At 41.1% G+C, this 22217-nt stretch overlaps 1 protein-coding gene across 9 annotated transcripts in view; it reads left to right on the top strand.

Annotated features, from left to right (window-relative positions):
* MAST4 (microtubule associated serine/threonine kinase family member 4) overlaps positions 1 to 22217 on the top strand; it is a 568580-nt gene that overhangs the window by 256256 nt on the left and 290107 nt on the right. For 4 of the 9 annotated variants that reach the window (XM_058730735.1, XM_058730724.1, XM_058730762.1 and 1 more), the window contains exon 4: positions 4235 to 4309. The exons of the other annotated variants lie outside the window; for them this stretch is intronic. In XM_058730735.1, the coding sequence (XP_058586718.1) occupies positions 4235 to 4309 (75 nt within the window). The remainder of the gene's footprint in view (positions 1 to 4234; positions 4310 to 22217) is intronic. 9 annotated transcript variants of the gene reach the window in all.

Raw genomic sequence — 22217 nt, 5'->3', positions numbered from 1 at the left:
TACATTTCTTGCATTACATGTTCATTTGGGTTTTTGATCCTTATTTTGATATGCTTATAATCGTTAAATGCCCTGAGCTTGTGAATTCTTTCACTCCGTTTGTTCTTGGGGAGTGTCTTGACTTTGCATGGGCTGGATTACTTTGTAGACATGCAGGGGCTCCTTCGCCAGCACCTGTTGGCTGTAACTTCATTGTATTTTGGTGGACTGTTTAGTGAGCGCTTCAGATGGGAGTGAAATCTATTCATCACAGACAAAACGATGTGTCCGAGTTCAGTGAAAAAGTTTATTAGCTGAACATGCACGTGATTCTTTCCAAAATGAAAATTGTTTGGACGGACTTCTAAGAAGTCGTCTGGGAGCCCTTCACACAATTATGTCTATTGTGTTTGTTTTCTTATATTAAAATATCTAGTCTAGAAATGTCCCATGGTACATTCTTGTTTTTACAATAATGGGGCTAATGACAAAATTACAGATATACTTGGTTTAAAGTTTTTCTTGTGGCTCTAATTTTGAGATACAGGATCTTATACCTGGCTTAAAGAACTAGTGATTTTAGTCATCTGATGTCAGCTACTAAATTCACTGGACACCTCTTATTTCATGCCTGATAAATTGTTTTCCACCGAGCATTCTTGTAAGTGTGTTTGTGTGATGCAAATTAGGCTAAAGTACTATGCCATCAGATCTGTAATGTTCAGGGAACAATAATTTCTTTAAAAAAGTATGATCTGCAGTGTTAAGGGATGTTTCTAATTTCTAAAATGACTTACTTAACAGGAGAAGCCTTGAGGAAAGCATTTAGCATGGAGATGAAATGTGTCTCATTAAGTTTCCAGATTATGCACATGTCAACACTTCCTATGTCATTTTTTTTTTTTTTTAATTTTTTTTTTTTTCAAAGTTTTTTATTTATTTTTGGGACAGAGAGAGACAGAGCATGAACGGGAATGGGGCAGAGAGAGAGGGAGACACACAGAATCGGAAACAGGCTCCAGGCTCCGAGCCATCAGCCCAGAGCCTGACGCGGGGCTTGAACTCACGGACCGCGAGATCGTGACCCGGCCGAAGTCGGACGCTTAACCGACTGCGCCACCCAGGCGCCCCTCCTATGTCATTTTTTAATAGTTTATTTACATAACCGTGGGCTGCTACTTTTATTAGTGGTGGTTATCACAGCAAAAGGATTTTGGTTAGGTTGACCTAAGCAATATAATGTTTCCACAAAACTGATGGTGAGGTTTCTACCCCTCCTTCTCCTGCCCCCTTCCCTTGCAGTAAAGAACCCCTATTTACATATGTAAATTAAGCTGCTTGGTGGAGAGCCCCGTGGGCCACCCAGGTCCAATCTGTTATTTTGCTGATGTTGATGGAATTAGCCAGGAGGTAAATGCTATCCAGAGACTGATGTCTCAGTCTGCAATGACAGATACCAGAGTCTGAAGGCCGTCATTTAGGAGGAAAAATGACTTGTTGGGACTCAAAGTTTGGGAAAAGAAAAGTCACAAATTTTGTCTTTAATGTTGGCCTGAATGATAGAATTCACTGTTTTCCTTGAACATGGAAAACTATACTTAGAATTTATATATATATATATATATATAGGATGTTGGTTTCCTGTATTACTGTTAATAAGAGCCCTGTTTACTTTTTTAAAAATGTCAAGTATTTCATAATTGACTTTATATAACTGCCTGTACTCAAAGACGTGTTGTTTGTATTTCCCCTGGATGTGTCAGGGAATCTGGCCTGTAACAAGACTGGAAAATGGGAAAGAACAAGCTTTTAAATTAAGGTCTCCATAAAGTGAAGAAGCAGGCACGTCTAGCTTCTAATGAATTACATTCTTCTCAAAAGGTTTTATCCAAGACATGGCAATGCACATCTTTCCACAAGGCCTCAGTGTCATCAAACTAATTCCAGAATATGTGAGTAACTGACCGCCACTACCTCCCCCCCGCCCCGCCCCGTGATAGAATACAATGTGACTCTTCTATTGAAAATTAAGATTAGTTTAAGATAGGAGTCACATGGAGAAAAACTTGGTGCGAGCTGTGCACATTTCCTTTATTTTCACTCCATATGCGATTCATTAAAATGACATCAATCCTCCAGGCTGTTCTTTGGTTTCTATTAAGATGTATTACTAGAATCTGTATAAATGTATTGATTATTTCATACACATATTTGTTCACTGCAAGCAGACTGTTGTCAAAGATTCATTGCACTTGATGATAAATGAGATAAAATGGAAACCAGGTTTCGAAAACCCACCTACACCCTCCCTTTCCCCCCCTCCTTGAAGGATGTGGTTACTCTCTTTAAAACCCTTCCACAGGGGAGGGAGTTTAAGATTCAGATTCTAGTTTTAATATCAACATCTGCCCCCTGCTGAGTTCATGGTGCAATTAGCTAATTAAAAAAAAAATAACATTTTCACCTTGCAGTCAAGAGAAGAGCAATAAACCACAGGCCTAGGATTTAGTTAATTTGCACATTGACTGTAATTGTATATTTAACGCCAAGATTAATTTTTTTCCTGATGAGTGGAAGCCTGGCACTGTGCATTGGAACTCTTAAATCAGTTGTCATCGTTTCTTAGGGAGGTTAATAAGGGCACATAGATCTCCAGATATATTAATGAGGATATTTATTTATTTTTATCTAATGACTTCTTTTAGGGAGAAAAACCATTACACCACTTTCTGATAAACCATTAAATTTAAAGGAGAATTTTCAAACCCAACTAAATAATCAAGTGATTTAAAAAACCTAAAACTATCTCCCCTGTGAAACCGTTGATTCCTTATGATGGGAAATCATATTCAGGTTTTGTTTGTTCGTTTGTTTTTGTTTTGCCAAATATTCAGTGGATTAATGAGCATCATTTTTGTTGTTAAACCTTAGGTATATTTTCTAGGTCAGCTGAGATTCAAAACTATTTCCTTGGACTCCTTGAGAACAGGGTAGGGAAAGAATGCATGTTGGCAGGGCATTGACTAGGAAAACCACAGTCCTGACTTGCAGTGCGCTCCTTAATGACATTTCCTTTCTGAAAGGTAAGCATTCTACTTTGGACACTGGAAATAGTGATTGTTGGCATTTCAAGTGGCTATGATTGATCCCTATGTTAAAAGTAATTGAGCTGTTACTGCTAGAAGAAGAAGAATTCATAAGTATTGTAATATAGATACTGCCTTCTCGCCTAAGTAGGTCTTCTACTGGGATCTGTCAATAGGTCAGAGACAATGCTAACATTCATATGAGGGGCGTTTTGCTCCCTTCCTGGTCCCTCAGTTGGAACTGGGGCTTTAAGCCCAGGGAGTCTTTGAGACCTTCTCTCTCTGTTGCTTTGATCTCATCATCACTTAAGTTGATGCTCACAGTGGATCGTGTTTGCTGCTTAAATTCTTGAAAGAATGGAGATGTGAAATTGTATATAGTTTATGTGGACCCTGATTCTAAATTTTTTTTTTTTTTTTTTTTTTTTTGGTAAATGTGTTTGGCATAGAATAAGCAAGGGGGAAGTATTAAGTCTTCCTGTGAGATCCATGTGTCCTGTATATATACAGGGTCATTAATAGGACTGGACTAAGGAAAGACCACCCTTCTATATAGATTACATTATTAGCTTAATGCTCAATCTTGATTGGAGCCAATAAGATTTAATTGCACTCAGGGTCAGAGATTTTGGTGACTGTCAGACGCCAGGCATTCTGCCAGGATGATGCAGACAGGCTGCAGACTCTTCATGGTTTTGAAGAAGACTGTGATTCCTGTGTCATTTTGGTGGTACCCAAAGGGGTGGCAAGTCTCACTGTAAGAATGCTCCTTGAATGCCTTTTGTTATTCCAGGAAGATTGACTTTGTGCTCAGGGAAATCACATTCCAGTTTTCCTTGGTATCCTTGGAATATAATTAGAGACAGTAGCAGATAAGGGAAAAAAATGAAGATTTGGTGGGAAATGCCTGGATACTGGGCTGTGTTGATAACTTTATTACTCACATGTGTATATATATAGGGCTCATTTTAACAAAAGGACTTGAACATGGTAGGTGCTTCTCTGGGGGAAAACGTGGTGGTGTTGCTATTGGATATCAGCTAAAAGAAACAAGTACAGTGCCGTTAAACGCTGTCCCTCTCCCTTTTCTGACCATTTGCCATCATCCCACACCCCACCTTCTCCCCTTCCCATCTCTTGTTCATGCCCCATCTTCCATTCACTGTCAGGAAGGGCAGCCTCCGAAGAGCCATTTCAACTCCGCCAGACATCGGCAGAGACTAGTGGACCCAGCTGCTTCAAAAGTGAGTGTGTCCCGTTGCCCCAGGCGGCGGGTGTGCATGGTGGTGTGGTTCCTCTGTGCAAAATGAGGCTGTGGGGTTTTACATATGCTGGTGTATTTGAAGCTCTTAGAGGAAGCAAAGTCTGCTCTATGAATTCAAGACCATCCGTACCAGCGGAGTTCTGGTTTTAACAACCAGCCCTGAAAACAAACAAAACCCTGATACGTAGCATTTGCTGGTTTCTGTGGATACTCCTACCACAGCCAATTTCAAGTACTGCTGTGACGAAACTGACCTCAGAGGTGGAAAGAGATGCCTGGTAGAGCATATGTACATAGTTTTTCTACCATAGAGATGAAATTGACATAAGCTCTAGTAAATATAACAAAATAATTAGGCAGTGAATCAGGTTAAAAAAAATTTTTTTTTAATGTATGTGTATTTTTGAGAGAGAGACAGTGCACGAGCGGAGAGTGGTGGGGGGTGGGGCGGCAGAGAGAGAGGGAGACACAGAATCTGAAGCAGGCTCCAGGCTCTGAGCTGTCAGCAAAGAGCCCAAGGCAGGGACTTGAACTCACTAACTGCAAGATCGTGACCTGAGCTGAAGTCGGACACATAACTAAGTTGCCCAGGTGCCCCAAAAGTGAATCAGTTTTAAATATCTGTTACCTTTGTTTTCACTATAATGTATTTAATTATGAGTTTAGATATTTTTTAAAATAATTTCTTAATGTTTATTTACTTTTGAGAGAGAGAGAGAGAGAGAGAGAGGGAGAGAGAGAGGGCACAAGCAGGGGGAGACACAGAATCTGAAGCAGGCTCCAGGCTCTGAGCTGTCAACACAGAGCCCAAGGCGAGGCTCAAACTCACGAACTGCGAGATTATGACCTGAGCTGAAGTGGGACGCTTAACTGACTGAGCCACCCAGGTGCCCCTCAGTTTAGATACTATTAATTCATAAAAATGGCTGTGTTCAACAGCAGACGTGTACAACTCCTAAGGTATTGAGACTTGGTGAGGGTGGGCTCCACGGTTACATTTCTGTGTTATATATTTGTTGAGAATACTCTTATGACAGTTTGGTCATGCTCCAGTCTTAGGTTCTCTTTAATAAATAGCAGTATCCACAGAAGAGTGGCTGAGGTTTTGGGTAAACCTTGCTAATCCCACACACCTCGAGTGTGCCTCCTGCACACAGACTTTCAGTAAGCAAACATGTACCAGCAAATGGGCACAAAGCATTCCTGTAGCCTGTCCTGTAAACCTGTCCTGTCCTGGTGAAATCCCTGCTCTCTGGCCTCCAGCCAGATCTTTTCAGCAAATTCCGCTCAAGGTCAGTGACCTAACAACTTTACAGAGGCAGGATTCTCTCGCCTTTGTAATGGGCATCTGACAACAGGGTCCCTTGACCCAGCTGCTGGATATAAGGCCATTGAGCCTTTGGTCCTCAGGTACCAGTCCTGAGACTAGAAGTTCCAGACTTCCCTAGATTCTTTTTTTTTTTTTTTAAGTTTACTTATTTTTTTTTTAATTTTTTAAAAAATGTTTTATTTATTTTTGAGACAGAGACAGAGCAATGAACGTGGGAGGGTCAGAGAGAGAGGGAGACACAGAATCTGAAGCAGGCTCCAGGCTCTGAGCTGTCAGCACAGAGCCCGACGCAGGGCTCGAACCCACGGACCGTGAGATCATGACCTGAGCCGAAGTTGGATGCTTAACCGACTGAGCCACCCAGGCGCCCCTAAAGTTTACTTATTTTTGAGAGACAGGGAACACACAGGGAAGGGGCGGATAGAAATAGAGAGAGAGAGAGAGAGAGACAGAGAGACAGAGACAGAGAAAATCCCAAGCAGGCTCTGCACTGTCAGCGTGGAGCCTGACACGGGACTTGAACTCGCAAACTGTGAGAGTATGACCTGAGCTGAAATCACGAGTCAGATGCTTAACTGAGCCACTCAGGTGCCCCAAGGCTTCCCTAGGTTCTTAAGCCCTGTTCTTGCCAGAATAAAGAATATCTCTAAATTGATTTTGCCTCCTTACCTTAAATACCACTAGTTTTAACAACGAGAGCCTGTTTATTACACCCATTATGCCAATCCGGAAGCCACTGATTTTGACTTCAGCAGTGAAAACCCATTTCGTGATGCCAATTGGCAAAACCTCTAGTGTTGACTGAAATGTGGATACCTCTGATGTAACACTAGTTGACCACTCTGGGGTAGTAAATTGTGATCAGGGCCACTGACAGTGGTATAGGGGATAAATATAACCAATGCATAAAATTACATTGCTTATGCTGAAATATTTGGAAGTGGACTCCAGATGTCATAGCCCTTTGTTAAATTTGTTAAGTGCCTAGGGTGTCCCCTCCCCAAGCTCCTTCAGATGATTTGCTTTGGTTCATAACGCTTGTGATGAAGTCATGAAAGTTCTGTTGGTGTGTGAGGGGAAGAAATAAGCCAGCTTTGAGTAAGTTGGATGGTTTCATCATGTCATAAGTGAATTTTGCTGAAGTAGAGCACAGCTCAGAATATACGAGGTCTTTCTTGGACCGCACCTAAGAGTTTTAGCTATTGAGGTACTAACGCATCGTGTTATACCCAGTAGGTCCCCTTGGTCAATGGTGTTCTAAGGACTCCACTCAGCATGTGCTTTTGTTCCTCCTCTTTGTTTCTTCTCGTATTCCTTTCATTCTTCCTTGGCATTTTTAGAAATACTGTGCCTCACCATGCAATGTATTCCCTATTACACTACAGGTTACCTGATTTTCTTTTAATGGCGGCGAGACTCTTTTTGTTGTTTTGTTTTGAGCAAGAGTCATGGCTTCTTTTTCTAGATAGACTTTAAGAGGAAGTCATCAAACTACTGTAAAGAAGTTACCTGGTGCCTTAATGTGCTATGTGAACAGGTTCAGCCATGTTGCCAAATAAGGTTTAAGGGTCGAGTCCTTTTCTCCCCCAAATGCCGCAGTACTAGAAATTTGAGAAGAGCCTAAAAATCTTTACATAGGAAGTGATGGGGGAAGCCACTGTTAGCTGTGTGGATATGTTACTTGGACAATAAATAGCAAATGGAAATGTGCATCTGTGTAGCCGGTGACCTTTCATTATAAGCACATTGCTTTAGAATCTGCACTGTATCATTTTCAATTCAGTAACCTGAGCTGTAGTAAAGAGCTCTTGCAAATTACAGGTGCCCACGTTCTGGGGGTCAGAAACAATTTATGGTAAACCAGCTGCCAGATCTCTTGAGGGCCCTGATTTTGTTGGGAGTCGGTGTTGTGTAATCTTGAAGGAAGTGTGATCAGGTAGAAATGTTCAGTTTCCCTACAGCAGTTAGATGGTGGAAGAATATACTAGCCTGGGCTGTGCATCAGGACTTGCCATAAACCAGCTTTTGGGGTAGCCATTTAACACTGAGCCCCCATTGCTCTAGATTTCTCATCTGTTAAATGAGAGTATATGAAATGTTCTCTTCATCAAGCCAAGCAATTATTTTTCTTTTCCCTCAAGGCTATTTATAACTAGTCACTTCACCATTTAGTCTGAGATTTTTGAATGGCATTTCTCAGTCCTAAAGCCCATCTATCTACCAATGACATCATTCCTCATTACTTGCAAAGCATTATTATTAGGAGTCTCCTATCAGTGTCTTCAGTGGAAGTTAATTTTTAGAACAGAATTATGTTAAAGCTATGGGGAAAATATGGACCAGACATAAGGGGCTCATTGTCTGCTCAAGGAATTGGCTTTTTTTTTTTTTTCCAGTCTGGATTTTTTTTTCTCTCAGTCTTAGAAAGGCTTTTGTGCTTTAAGTATAGGAAAACAAGCTTTTAAATCTGTTTTATTTGAATAAGAGTAAATGGGTAGGAAGAAATCAAAGGTAAGTAATGTACCTCTGATTGGCTAAGCTTGTCCTCTGGGAATTTCTAAAATGTCTTTCACTTTGAGAATATGCTCACCTGTCTATCCCACAGTATGAATGCTCTAACACAGTAAATGAACAAAGAATGAAGCAAACCGAGCACTAGGAATAATAGTTCAAAGACCATAGTGCAGTTATTTGTGGAACTGGTAAAGGCCTCTGTTAAATAAAAATCAATTTGATATGGGAGCATCAGGGACATGATCTGGGGAGACGGGAGGTCCACGAGGAAAGAACACAGGAGAAAACAGAGGATTACTTTTCATATCCTCTGGCATTTCAGCACAAAAGGATGATGAAGAGTTATTCTCAATGAGCTGTCATTTTCTGTTGGTGGCTTTGCTGATCCAGAATAAATAGGTTCATAAAGATCATACTTAAAATTAGAGCATGTGAGAGTAAATAGTGGTAGGCATAGCATCTAATAAATTTCAAAACCAGAAGGTATTGGAGCATTCTGTCCTCTTTTATTTTATTTTTTATTTTTTAATGTTTATTTATTTTTGACAGAGAGAGAGAGACAGAGCATGAGCGGGGGAGAGGTAGAGAGAGAGGGAGACACAGAATCCAAAGCAGTCTCTAGGCTCTGAGCTGTCAGCACAGAGCCGGACGCGGGGCTCGAATTCACAGACCGCGAGATCATGACCTGAGCCGAAGTTGGACGCTCAACCAACTGAGCCACCCAGGCGCCCCTTATTCTGTCCTCTTTTAAAAAACAAACCAAACTTACCCTGAATGCACAGATCATCCAACTACCAAAAACCCACATATAATTCCAAAATATATTGTTTTAGTCTGCTGTTGGGCCTGAAAATATTTTATACTAATTCTCAGCAATTTCCCTACCTTTTTCTAATGAGAATAAGGTTTATAAAACCTGGGCTCCCCTGCTGGGAAAATCAGCCCAGAGCTATCTCAGGGCAGATGGTCTTCTTTTCTCATGACCATAAACACTTTAAGATTGATCCTTGTTTCACTTTTTTTTTTTTTTTTTTGTTTCACTTTTTTACCTGTCTGAAGAGTAAATATCTTGGAGACCTTAGAAACCAGAAGAGGCAAGAAGCTATGGTGAGCAGAGTTCACGGTTGCATAGATGATGTGGAATAATGGCAATGTGAAATCAGGGCATTGTGTTTCTGTCTGTAATAGCAAAAAAAAAAAAAAAAAAAAATAGGTTGATTGTTGAACACTAAGGGATTTGGTTTTAAAATATCTACATTTTGAGCCTTATTATGTATGGAGTTGCTGGATGGTAATGAATACATGTTCCTAGTCCCAGGGATTTCAAGTGTTAAAGAGTAATTTCTTTTTTGGAGGATGTAGTACTTGTTACCCTAGTTTAAGGAGGTTGGAAGACGAGGAAAGGTTGGAGAGACCCGTTGGTGTCATGATTCTGGGGGTATTTTAGTCGCATGAAGTGTTGTATTGTGTAAACTTTTTTTTACAAAGGCTTTTAGAGGTGGTAGATTTCCATCAGAAATTTTTGAGGCAGTTTATAGTTTTTGTTTGTTTTCACATCAGCCATCTACAAATTAACGTTGGTGACACTTAAAATGGGCAGGAGTCCATATGTGAAACTTACCAGCTGTGTCTTTGGACCAACCATCGAAAGAAAGCCTCAGTTTCCTCCTCTGAAAATTGAGGAACAAAATAATACTCGTCTTCTCAGATTGTTTTGAGGAGTAAATGAGATCATGGATGAAAAGTTTTTCCCACACAGGCAGTTAAGGACTGTCCAACAAATTGGAGCCATCCTTTAAGTTATGATTACTGTTATCATGGTTGTTATTTAATTATTATTCAACCAGAGTTTTTTTCTTATTTTGTAAAATAAAGGGTTATTTTACACCAGCTGATTTTTTGAGGTAAAATGTCTGCATTGTTAAAAGTGTGTACTTAGGAATGCGTACCATACACTCAGCAGTCTGTTAGGTGTGGAGGAATGTTCCTCACAGGACTGGCTGCTTACCTTCAGGATTGTAATATAATTAGCAAATAAATAAAGCCAAGGCAATAATAAATTGTGTGGTAAACAGTATTAGTGCGGTATTGATTTTGAATCGAAATCTGTGAGTGGCAATCAGAAAAGGCCGCCTAGAGCTCGTGAATTTTCATCTGGTCTTGAAGGAGGAACAGGACATTGTAAGCAGCATGAATGTAGACATGAACATTCCATACTGCCCACAGTTAAGTTGTCCGCCAGACTGGAATGGAGGGAGTGTGACGTGAGATTGGTATGGAAGGCATGGCCTTGAGGTGACCCTCCATGGGGGGGGGGGTACACACAGGCTTTGAGATCAGGCACATGTGTACTGGCTAGGAGGCTGAGGGAAAGGCTCGTCTTTCCTCATCAGTACACTGGGGGAATAATACTCTCTGCCTCATCACGAAGGTTGTTGTACCAAAGTGGCCTCTTGCAGCCATCCCATAGAGTTGGAAGGCTGTTTAGGGGAGTAGACTGGCAGCTCTTAGTTAAACTGGGCGTGGTCTGCCCCACGGCCCAGCCGTCTCAATCTGGAAAAAGTGGCCTCTGTCCAAGGACATGTGCACAGATGGTTCTTGCAACACTGTCGTTCCAGAAAGTTTGGGGGCATTGTGGGTGTACACAGTTGAGAGTGTGACTGAGAAAATAGGCTGGATGCCTCTGTGTAACGCCCAGTGGTTGGAAACAGCAGCCGGGAGGCCTGTAGCAATGAGGAAAGAGCCTAAAACATGTCACTGTGTGTAAACAAGTTTAAAACTTCACTTCTCTACTACCGCACTTTGATTGTCAATTAAAAATAGATGCACAGCAGGGCGCCTGGGTGGCTCAGTCGGCGCCTGGCTGCAGCGTCGGACGTTGGCTCGGGTCATGATCCCATGGTTTGTGGGTTCAAGCCCCATGTCAGGCTCTGGGCTGACAGCTCAGAGCCTGGAGCTTGCTTCGGATTCTGTGTCTCCCTCTCTCTCTGCCCCTCCCCCACTCGTGCTCGCCTCTCTCTCAAAAATAAATAAACATTAAAAAATAAACAGACACACACCATGTAATTGACATTTTTTGGAATTCATGCAGATAGCTGAATACCCATCCAGGGCATTTGAAAGGTTGCTTGGTGTCTGGGAATGAGTGGAAAGTAGTGTCAAGTAAATAAGCTGACGGGTAACCATCAGGGGCTCTGGGCTGAGCAGAATGATAAACCCTACCCTATGTTCTCCACTTGAATGTCCTCAAGCCACCACCATCTTAGGCCAGGAGGTAACGTTGTCGCGGAGACTCGTATGCTGCGCAAGTGAAAGCAGCTTGGTGTGAGGGGAGGATTGCTACCACAGATCCTGAGATAGCTAACACTTACACAGCCCTGGCATGTGCCCCACATGGTTCTGGGTGCTTTATACCCTGGGCTAATTCCTTCAGTCCTCACAGCAACCTTAGGAGGGTGGTACCTTAAGCACCATTTTGTGGGCGAAGAAACTGAGGCATGTTCTGAGCTTAGATTGCCTACACAAGATCCCACAGCTAATAAGTCAGAAGCCAGCATTCAAACCCAGTCAGTTTGGCTTGGAGTCCCAAAATTCAACGTGAGATTCTTCTTGGCCATGAAGAAAAGAATGAATCACTTGTAAAGTGGGAAGACATGATGCTCTGAGTGTGAGGTCTCTTGTCATAGCTGAGGGAGGGAGGAATAGACAATTTCCCATACATGGTGCCCTAGGCACGTGTCTGGCATTTGGAACTTTGTGGACACTTTTGTTTTTCATTGTGTATGTTGAGTGTCTCCATGTATATCATACTTTATGTTGAAATATCTCACACATTCCGAAGTATACAGCTTGATGAATTTCTACAAACTGAACAATCCTGTGCAGTGAGCATCCAGACCCAGAAACAGAACAGGATGGGCGACCCCACTAAACAAAAACTTCTGTCATTTTTACTGGGCACTAAGTTATGATGCTGGAGAACAGCCTCATGAGGACTATAAGCCTTTACAAGCAAAAACAATCGAAATATAAAACGTTCTAAAAAATTGCTGCAGTGGTTGGGTATTTCTAAAGAATAAGAAAAAAAACCCCTACTTTTCATTGATTTTACCACAGTGAGTTGCTTCTGTGAGGTCTGACTGAGGAGCAGAGACAACTCATGAAGGAAAGCAGGGAGGTCTTTCAGTGAATTGCCGGCAACCTCCTGTTATTAAAGCGTACAAGAAATGGAGCAGTGGACGTTAGTTAGACATAAATAGATAAAAGCTACTATGATTTGGATCATAAGGAGGATCTTCTAATGGGCAGATCAATGATATTTTCATCTCTGCTGTCAGTTTTTTTAACTCTATTGGGCAGCCATCTTTGATGTTCACTCTCAACTCCTGAGGGCCCCATTGGTCAGCTATGACAAGAGACCTCACATTCAGACCATCATGTCTTCCTACATTACAAGTGATTCATTATTTTCTTCATGGCCGAGAAGAATCTCACGTTGAATTTTGGGACTACGCTTATATGGCGATCATCTCTCCGGCAACCTGTGTCCAGTTCACTGCCTCTGGCAGGAGAGCACAGAGAAGTTAAACAACTCGTACAAGGTCACAGAGCTAGGACAAGGGGAAGCCAGGGCTCAGAAGCAATTAGTCCCTGTACTTGGCCTCCATGTTACACGCTTGGCCACCACCATCATAGTGATGTGGTTTGAAGTGTTCGGGTTCGGAGCTGCTGGCCAAGAAAGAATTCTTCAGTGCAGAAAGGTGGTTTTATTACAGCATGGGGACAGGATCCGTGTGCAGAAAGAGCTGGCCTGGGGTTGTGAGGAGTGACTGAGGAATTAAGATTTTCTGTCCTGTGGAGGGGAAGGTGGTGTCAGGGTCACAGGAAATTGAGTCTCTAGGTTCCTGGAAGGTTGGCTATTGATAAAATTCCTTTTTCCCCATGTAAATCATTAAGACAGTTGCAGACTGATGGAGTCTCATGTCCTGCATGACTGTGATCTCTACGTTAACCATTGTTTTTCCCCTTTCCTTGGTTCTTGGGCAGCCAGGAGTGCCTGAGGAATGTCACACGTGTCCCACCTTGGATGGGGCATGGGGAGGGTCGCAGAGGGATAGCTTGTGCTTTGTCCTCAGCTTGCCTTTTGCTCTCTCATCATTAGGAGGGGCTCTGCCTCTTTCCCAGGAGGTGCCCTGTACCCGCCAGTATTTCTCAGGGTTCACAAGGAAGGCATCCGCTATCCTTAAGGTGTTGTTCTTTTTGTCTGAAGTGCCAGATACATCCCTTGGCCTACATACCACTCTCTTCCATCTGGTCATCCACTGCTATAAATCTCTGTATTGCTGCAAAGTGTCCGAAAGTGTTTATTCTCCTTATCGTTGCTGTGTGTGTTTATCTCAATTTATGAGGATTTTGGCTTTGACAGAATTCCACACTCCTCTAACAATTCAGTGAAAAATCGGGCAACAGGCACCCCATATTTTTTTTTAATCCTAACATCTCTATACTTAGACACATACAAGTAATTCTGAGGGAAGTGGATTCTACTCATTCTGTAAGGTGTGATATAAAACCACTACTAAAGCATTCATATTACAGTGCTAAAACGTATCTTTTGGAATTCAATGCCAGTAGAATATGCTTAGCATCCTTTTTGTAGTCAGATATTGGGACTTCGTGTTCTGATTGAAGGTTAGTACAGACTGCTGCCTTTTGAAGAAATCCTACCTAGTCTTTTAAAACATATTTTTACTGAGATATGACATATATTAAAAATTTTTTCAACATTTATTCATTTTTGAGACAGACAGAACATGATTGGGGAGGGGCAGAGAGAGAGAGAGAGAGAGAGAGAGAGAGAGAGAATCCAAAGCAGACTCCAGGCTCTGAGCTGCCAGCACAGAGCCTGACGTGGGACTTGAACCCACGGACCATGAAATCATGACCTGAGCTGAAGTCAGACGCCTACCCAACTGAGCCAACCAGGCTCCCCAATATGACATATATTTTAAGCTTGATATTGTCCTACAGATCTTAGACATTGATTCTTCTGTAAGAGTAACACATACCCAGAGTGTCTGGGTGGCTTAATTGGTTAAGTGTCCAACTTTGGCTTAGGTCATGATCTCCTGGTTTGTGACTTCAAGCCCTCCATCGGGCTCTCTGCTGTCAGCACTGTGAGCAGAGAGCCCACTTGGGCTCCTCTGTCTCCCTCTCTCTCCCCTTCCTCCACTTGAGCTCTCTCTCAAAAATTGACATTAAAAAAAAAGAGTAACACGTACCCAAAATGTGCAGATGTCAATGAACTTTTATAAGTGACTCTACCCATGTAACAGCCTCCCACAAAACAACAAAAACCCCAGTTTTCAGAGTTGCAGTTTTCAGAATGTTTTAAATTTCTTTTGTTATTTTCAAAGTTTTATGTCTTTCCTGATACTGCTTTCCAGCACGTGATTCATTATCCAGTTTGGTTTTGTTTGCCTTTGATTTTAAGAAAAGGATGGAATTGGGTTTCAAAACACTGATAAAAAGAAGAACAAACATAAAGATCATGGTCAATGTGGTTTTCAGCATTTCAGTTGCTGGAATTTTTACTTTAAGTCTGCTTGCAATGTTGCAACTGAAAACATTAAGGAGGAGAAAATACTTCCTTTGGCCCCTTGGTCTTCCTGAAAACAGGTTCTTACAGCAGTGATCTTTCTCCAGTTTTTTTTTTTTTTTTTTTTTCCCAGCTGGCAAAGGTTAAGTATGTATACATAGGTGCATTGAATGGTTGTAGCTCAGCATCTTTTGTCCTTACGTGGATTTTTTCCCCCTAAAGGGCTTTAAAAAACTGGTAAATTACATTTGTTGACTTTTCTCAGAGTCATCAGAGATATGTGTGACGCGTAAATGACCAAGATGAGATTACCAATTTATTTGGAAGAAGGGGGTAGGAAATCTTTTTAATTTGGAGGTGAAAAGATCACAGAATGGGTTAAGTACAGGTTATCCAGTTTGGCGCTAGATTTACGACGAATTACCGAAATCGTGCTTTTGTCTTCAAGGATTTCTGTATCCTGCTTGCCTCCATATTCCTCTAGCCCTTAGGCAAAAAGAAAAGCATAAACAGCATCGCTAAAAAAGTAATTTAGACATTTAGCCAGGCTATTCTTATCCTGCCTGGGGATTCTGTGGATCCTAGTGGTGTTTTGGAAGGACTTTGTTTCGTAGAATGCTTGGAAAGAGCATCCCCAGCAGCTCAGACGAGCTTGCTGGCTAATGCTCGCAGCCCAGGCTATCTTGTGGTAAGTGGATCGCATATTTAGATAACCCCATTGTCTGTTTTGACACTTGTATGTGAATTTTTGAGGGGTGGCAGTGCATTGTCATTGCATCACACACTTTTTCCTGCTTCCTGCTTCCTGCCTGCAAAAGAGATTTAACAGTGATATGCCCAAGTATGGTTTTCTTTGTATTTATTCTCCTCAGGATTCCCTGAGCCACTTGAATATGTGGATGGATGCCTTGCATCATTTTTTTTTTTGGACAGTCCTAGCCAGTGTCCTCTCAAATAAATGTCCTACCTCATTTTCTATCCGCTCCTTCTAGGACTCTGTGTATACCTACTTAAGCTGTTAGATATTGTCCCACGGGTCTTACAGGGACTTTTTAGCTTTTGGATTTGTTTTGTTTTGCTTCTCTTGGTGATTCATTTTGGAAAATACCTATCATTTTGACTTAAACTTTGCTCCACCCAGTTGGCTGGTAAGTCCGTTTCATTCTGGTGTCTTATCTTTTAGTGTAGCCTTTTCCCTTTTGTTCTTCATTACATGACTGTAGTTTTTACCTCTGTATAGAAATCTCCTATATGTTTAATGATGTTGTTGTGCATGTTTGCCCCTGTATCCTTTAGCATAGTTACTTTTGAGTCTTTGTCCAGTAACACCCAGATCTTGGTTATCTGCCCGCCCATTTGCATTGCCTGTTTCTCTTCTTGTCTGTGGGTCACCACCATACCGAGACCCAGCTCAGGTGAGAGCAGAATTAATCAACACCCCTGTCAAGGTGTGTGACATAGAAGAGACACATCTTCTCCGGACCTGTGTATTATTTACCTCAGTTTCTACTGATTTATTCAAAATTCTGACCTACTCAAAATTATGGACTCACAAAGAAGCAAAACCTCCTATTCCTAAGGTTGACGACAGACTGTTGCTTGCTGTTCCCTTAACAGTCAAAACCAGCTAGGTCAGCTACCACATTGTAGTTTTAAAAAATCATTTAAAAAGCTGAGAGCATAAATTAACCTGAAAAGAAAAAAGTGATAAACTTTCTTTATTTTTTTCGCTCCATAATTTTTTTTGTAATTTTATTTATTTTGTTTTTAATTTACATCCAAGTTAGCATATAGGGCAGTAATGATTTCAGGAGTAGGTTCCAGTGATTCATCCCCTATGTATAACACCTAGTGCCTAGCAAGTGTCTTCCTTAATGCCCCTTGCCCATTTAGCCCATCCCCCCACCCACAACCCCTCCAGCAACCCTGAATTTGTTTTCTGAATTTAAGAGTCTCTTATGTTTTGTCACCCTCCTTGTTTTTATATTATTTTTGCTTCCCTTCCCTTAGGTTCATCTGTTCTGTATCTTAAATTCCACATGAGTAAAATCTTTGTCTAATTTTGCTTAGCATAATACCCTCTAGTTCCATTCACATAGTTGCAAATGGCAGGATTTTATTCTTTTTGCTGCTGAGTAATACTCCATTGTATATACATACTACATCTTCTTTATCCATTCATCTGTTGATGGACATTTGAACTTTCTCCATACTTTGTTGTCGATAGCGCTGCTATAAACATTGGGGTGCATGTGCCCCTTTGAAACATAACACCTGTATCCCTTGAATAAATACCTAGTAGTACAATTGCTGGGTAGTTCTATTTTTAACTTTTTGAGGAACATCCATACTGTTTTCCAGAGTGGCTGCACCAGTTTGCATTCCCACCAGCACTGCAAGAGTCCCACCTCTTTCTCCGCATCCTCGCCAACATCTGTTGTTGCCTGAGTTGTTAATGTTAGCCATTCTGACATGTGTGAGGTGGTATCTCATTGTGGTTTTGATTTATATTTCCCTGATGATGAGTGATATTGAGCATTTTTTCAGGTGTCTGTTAGCCAGCTGGATGTCTTCTTTGGAGAAGTGTCTATTCATGTCTTTTGCCCATATCTTCACTGAATTATTTGTTTTTTGGGTGTTGAGTTTGGTAAGTTCTTTATAGATTTTGGATACTAACCCTTTATCTGATATGTCGTTTGCAAATCTCCCATTCTGTCGGCTGCCGTTTAGTTTTGCTGATTGTTTCCTTTGCTGTGCAGAAGCTTTTTATTTTGATGAGGTCCCAATAGTTCATTTTTGCTTTTGTTTCCCTTCCCTCCAGAGACATGTTGAATAAGAAGCCGCTGCAACCGAGGTCAAAGAGGTTTTTGCCTGCTCTCACCTCTAGGATTTTGATGTCTTCCTATCTTACATTTAGGTCTTTCATCCATTTTGAGTTTATTTTTGTGTATGTTGTTAAGAAAGTGGTCCAGGTTCATTCTTCTGCATGTCACTGTACAGTTTTCCCAGCAACCATTTGCTGAAGAGATGGTCTTTTTTTCCATTGGATACTCTTTCCTGCTTTGTCAAAGTTTAGTTGGCCATACATTTGTGGGTCCATTTCTGGGTTCTATATTCGGTTCCATTGTTGTGAGTGTCTTTTTTTGTGCCAAGTTATAAATTCTTGAAGCAAGAGGCCCATGGCTAGCTCTCAACCATGGTGGAATGGCAGGACAGGGAGGAAACAGCCAAACTTGCACTTTTCATGTCTTGTTTTTCTTCATATCTTCATTCATATTGTTGAGAGTAATGGTATCTTGTGATGGTCTACATCCTAAGTGGAAATGCAAGTCTCATAAATAGTAAATAATGTTCAAGGAGATCAGGAAATCTGCCAGTGGTAAAAAGAGAACAAAGATAAGTTCTTGGCCATTGATAAATAGGAGACCAGCTCTGTGATTCCATTGCTGTTATAAATATAGACATAGTAATAAGGTTTTTTTATTAAAATTTTTTTTAATGTTTGTTTATTTTTGAGAGAGACAGAGCATGAGTTGAGAAGGGGATGAAAAAGAGGGAGACACAGAATTTGAAGCAGGCTCCAGGCTCTGAGCTGTCACCATGGAGCCTGACATGGTCCTCGAACTCACAAACTGTGAGATCATGACCTGCGCTGAAGGTGGACGCTTAATCGACTGAGCCACCCAGGCACCCCAATAGTTTTTTTTAAAATTATTTATTAACTGGGTTTATCTGTCACTTGAACTCTAGGCCTATGGAACAGTAGTGTTTTTATGCTTTGTGTTTAGTTCTTTGGAGATCCGATCCCTGTGATGCACAAGGGATTTGTTTGTGTAGCTCTCGTTTTCTGTCTCCCGTTGGATTAGTTGTACAGTCTTGCACGGCATAGTAGGAGACACTTGATTGAATTACAGCATAGGTCACCTAGTTGTTTCATCATAGTGCAATACAAGACTGTGAAATTCAGAGTGACTGAGTGCAGTAAGTGGCATATTGCACAGGAATAATTTTTGTCTCTGCTTTTCTTATGATTGGCCTACCATTGTACTAAAATGAGGGCTCGGTGAAACTGCCTTTCTCAGAACATGTTGGATCCACATGCCTTGAGTGGGGTTTCCCCCCAGAGTGTTCCAGGGACCCATTATTTTGTGGAACACTGCTGACTGTGCCCCTTGATCTTGTTAGGTAAAATGCTAATAATGGCAAAAATCCTGACTTAAGTAAATGCTCTGTGCTGTATTTAATTATGTGATTCCCCGGCTTAATTGAATACAGAAGTCAAGGAACTTTAAGTTTTTTATTTTCAATGGATAACCGCTAGCAAAATTCTTTGGGAAATATTAAATCATGTGGACCCTGTTCCTGTTTATGTCAGGGAATATGAATAATTCACATTGACGGCCATTCTGTACACCTGGAAAACCTCCTCCCCACCGTTTTCTGATGGGGAAGTTTTGATTTTTGGAGGTAAGAAGAGCTCTAACCCAGATGCCTATCTGGTGACAGCATTACTGTTCAGTGTTTCCACTTAGAGCCGTGTTGGCATTGCAGCACTCTGTCATCGTAGGGTATATGGTCTCGGCTGCCTAACTTGTCCAAGGACTGTCCTAGTTTGCTAGTCCAGGAAAATAAGCTAGGTCAGCTGTCATATCCCTCCAAATGAAAAAAGACAGCTCGCTGCCTAGACTGCAGTTGGAAGGAAAGGTCAATCAATATATTACCTTCCCTTCGGTGTGTTCCTTGCCTGCCGGCTGAGTTGTGCCTTCTCCTAGTGGTGGTAATCTCTCCGGCTAAATTTTATTTTAACCTTGCAAATAGGTGAAAGGAAGGGCACAGTTAATAACGTCTTCTCTTATACACCTCTGAGCACATTATTTGGGCTGAACCCTGTCCTCCCGCCAACCCCCCTCGCCCCAAGCCCAGCACGGTCCAGTTTAGATGGAGAGTTATGCAAGTAGCTGGTTTTATTTATTGTGGGAATTTCTCCTAGAGCTCGGTCATGCTCTTGCACAGACAGAATGCAAACATTTTTGTGATTTTTGACAGTGGCTGGGATCTGTGTGGAATAGGGGTTTTTCAAAACATTTCTCAGTCAATATGTTTACCCTCCTTCAGCAGCCATGCAGCGTGACATGGAGCATCACCGATACTTGAAATAGACTGCAACAGGAGGTCAGAATGGAGCATGGATTTTCCAACACAGCATGTTAGATGAAATGATTTTGTGTACTTTGAAGTGGAAAATTCAATCAGAATTTTCCACACTTTTTAGTTAAAGCAACACTGTTATTTATTGATGAAAGGTGGACTGAGAAAAATACAGAATGCAGCATAGGCAACAGATCTAGCCCTGTCCGTGGTCAGAGCAAGAAATACCTTTTCACTTGCAATTTATTGAAGCCCACACATGGTAAAAAGGGTCTGGTTAAAATATGCAGGGTAGGATGCGGGGAACATATGCCGACTTGTTTAGCATGTGTGTGGATAAAAATGGAATCTGGCTTTCTTTTTAGGAAGTTTGGTTTCCATTGCGATGGACTTCATGCTTCAGGAAGGGCATTTACATCCTCCTAGGTAATCTGTTTTGGCTTAGTTTCAAAGTAGCTGAGCTCATTTGGAAAGCACCTCAGAGTATCAATAGGAAATCCGAAGACAGATTCTTTAAGCTTTCATTTAAGCAGGCTCAAAGAATATTTAAATTTTTTGTTGGTTTTCATCTGTCCTTTGGTGCACAGAGGATAGATCAGCATGACTACCTATTATGTGGAGGAGCACTTTATATTTTTAAATTGCAAAACTTTTAGGTTGTAATGTCAGATTTGTGCATGAATATTTAGAATAGAATAATAACCTGGTATTGGCATGCTTGATGTATGCCAGTCACTTATCTAGGTACTTTATGTGTATTACTTCATTGAATCCTCATAATAACACTATGAGCTATTATTATCTATGACTTGCAGTGAGAGAAGAGAGCCACAGAGAAGTTAAGTACTTTGCCCAAGGCCATACTCCTAAACCAGTATTTTTTTTTTTTTTAATTTAAAATTATTTATTTATTTTTGAGAGAGAGAGAGAGAGAGAGAGAGCGAGCAAGCATGAGCACACAAGCAGGGCAGGGGCAGAGACAGAGTGAGGAAGACACAGAATCCAAAGCAGTCTCCAGGCTCTGAGGTGTCAGCACAGAGCCCCACAGGGGCTTGAACTCACGGACTGTGAGATCATGACCTGAGCCGAAGTCAGATGCTTAACCGACTGAGCCACCCAGGCACCCCCTAAAACCAGTATGCTGAGCCATTCTGCCTGGCTACCTCTCTGAGTCTCTGCCATTTAAACACATTCATCCTGGTGAGCCTAGGCATGTGTGGGTTATCAATTTGATTCAGTCAGTGTATAGCATTTCCCATGAAGGATGTTTATATTTACAGTTTGTCTTTAAAAGAGACATAAAATCTCTTCTATGTGGAATCCACAAAAAACCCAAACTCAAAAAAACAAAACAAAACCCAAGAACGGTGGTTACCAGGGGTGGGGCGTATGAAGAGATGTGGTTTAAGAGCACATCCTTGAAATCAGTAGATAAATAAGTTCTGGACTTGTAGTATACAGTACAGCACTTACAGACCAGGAAACTGTATGATAAACATGGAGCTGACTTGCTAAGAGACAGGATCTTAATTGTTCCTACCACTAGAAGCAATAATAATTACGCGACACAGTAGAATATGGCAAACATATTGCAACATAATGTATCAAATCAACATGTTGCACACCTTAAACTTATGCAGTGTTCTATGTCATTTATGCCTCAGTTAAAAAAAAAAGATATAATTCTTTAATAGTCTTTTTTACTTAGGTACTGGCTGTTTTGTTCTGATAAATAATTCAATTCAGTGTAATTAAGTTTACTTTCTCTTTTTTAAGGTAGTATTTAAAAGGAATAGAGCCCTTTAAGAGCATTAGTGTAAATTCATCAGCTTGTCTAAGTAGTGTGACTTTGAAAGATAGTTTAGACCATCACTTTGTATTCTTTAATGATCTAAGGTTGGTTCCCCCTCTTTGTTCATGATATTTTATAGTATTGCCAGGGTTTGTTTTTTTTTTTTAAGGTTTATTCACTATAGTTTCAATGAGATAAGCATACGGGTTATTCCAATATCCTACACATATGTCTCGTCAGCGTTTACTATTAGTGTTGTTTGTTTTTATTCTATAGATAGTGAGTCCAGAATTAACTGTCAGTTTCAGGTTTCCAAGGTAATCCAGTGTGATCCATTGTGAGAACACAAAGCTTCTGTGTAATATAGTAAGCACGTCAATACAATAAGGTCTGTTACGCTTTTTATTTTTTCAAAGGAAGAACCTAATTAGTGTAATAGAAACCAAAGTGGAAACCACTTAAGCTCACCCCTGAATTACAAATGGCGACATTCACATGTTATAAAG

The sequence above is a fragment of the Neofelis nebulosa genome, chromosome 1, assembly GCF_028018385.1.
Source record: "Neofelis nebulosa isolate mNeoNeb1 chromosome 1, mNeoNeb1.pri, whole genome shotgun sequence".
Taxonomy (NCBI): Eukaryota; Metazoa; Chordata; class Mammalia; order Carnivora; family Felidae; genus Neofelis; species Neofelis nebulosa.
The sequence above is the reverse complement of the archived record's forward strand: the minus strand, read 5'-3'. Positions and strand labels throughout refer to the sequence as shown.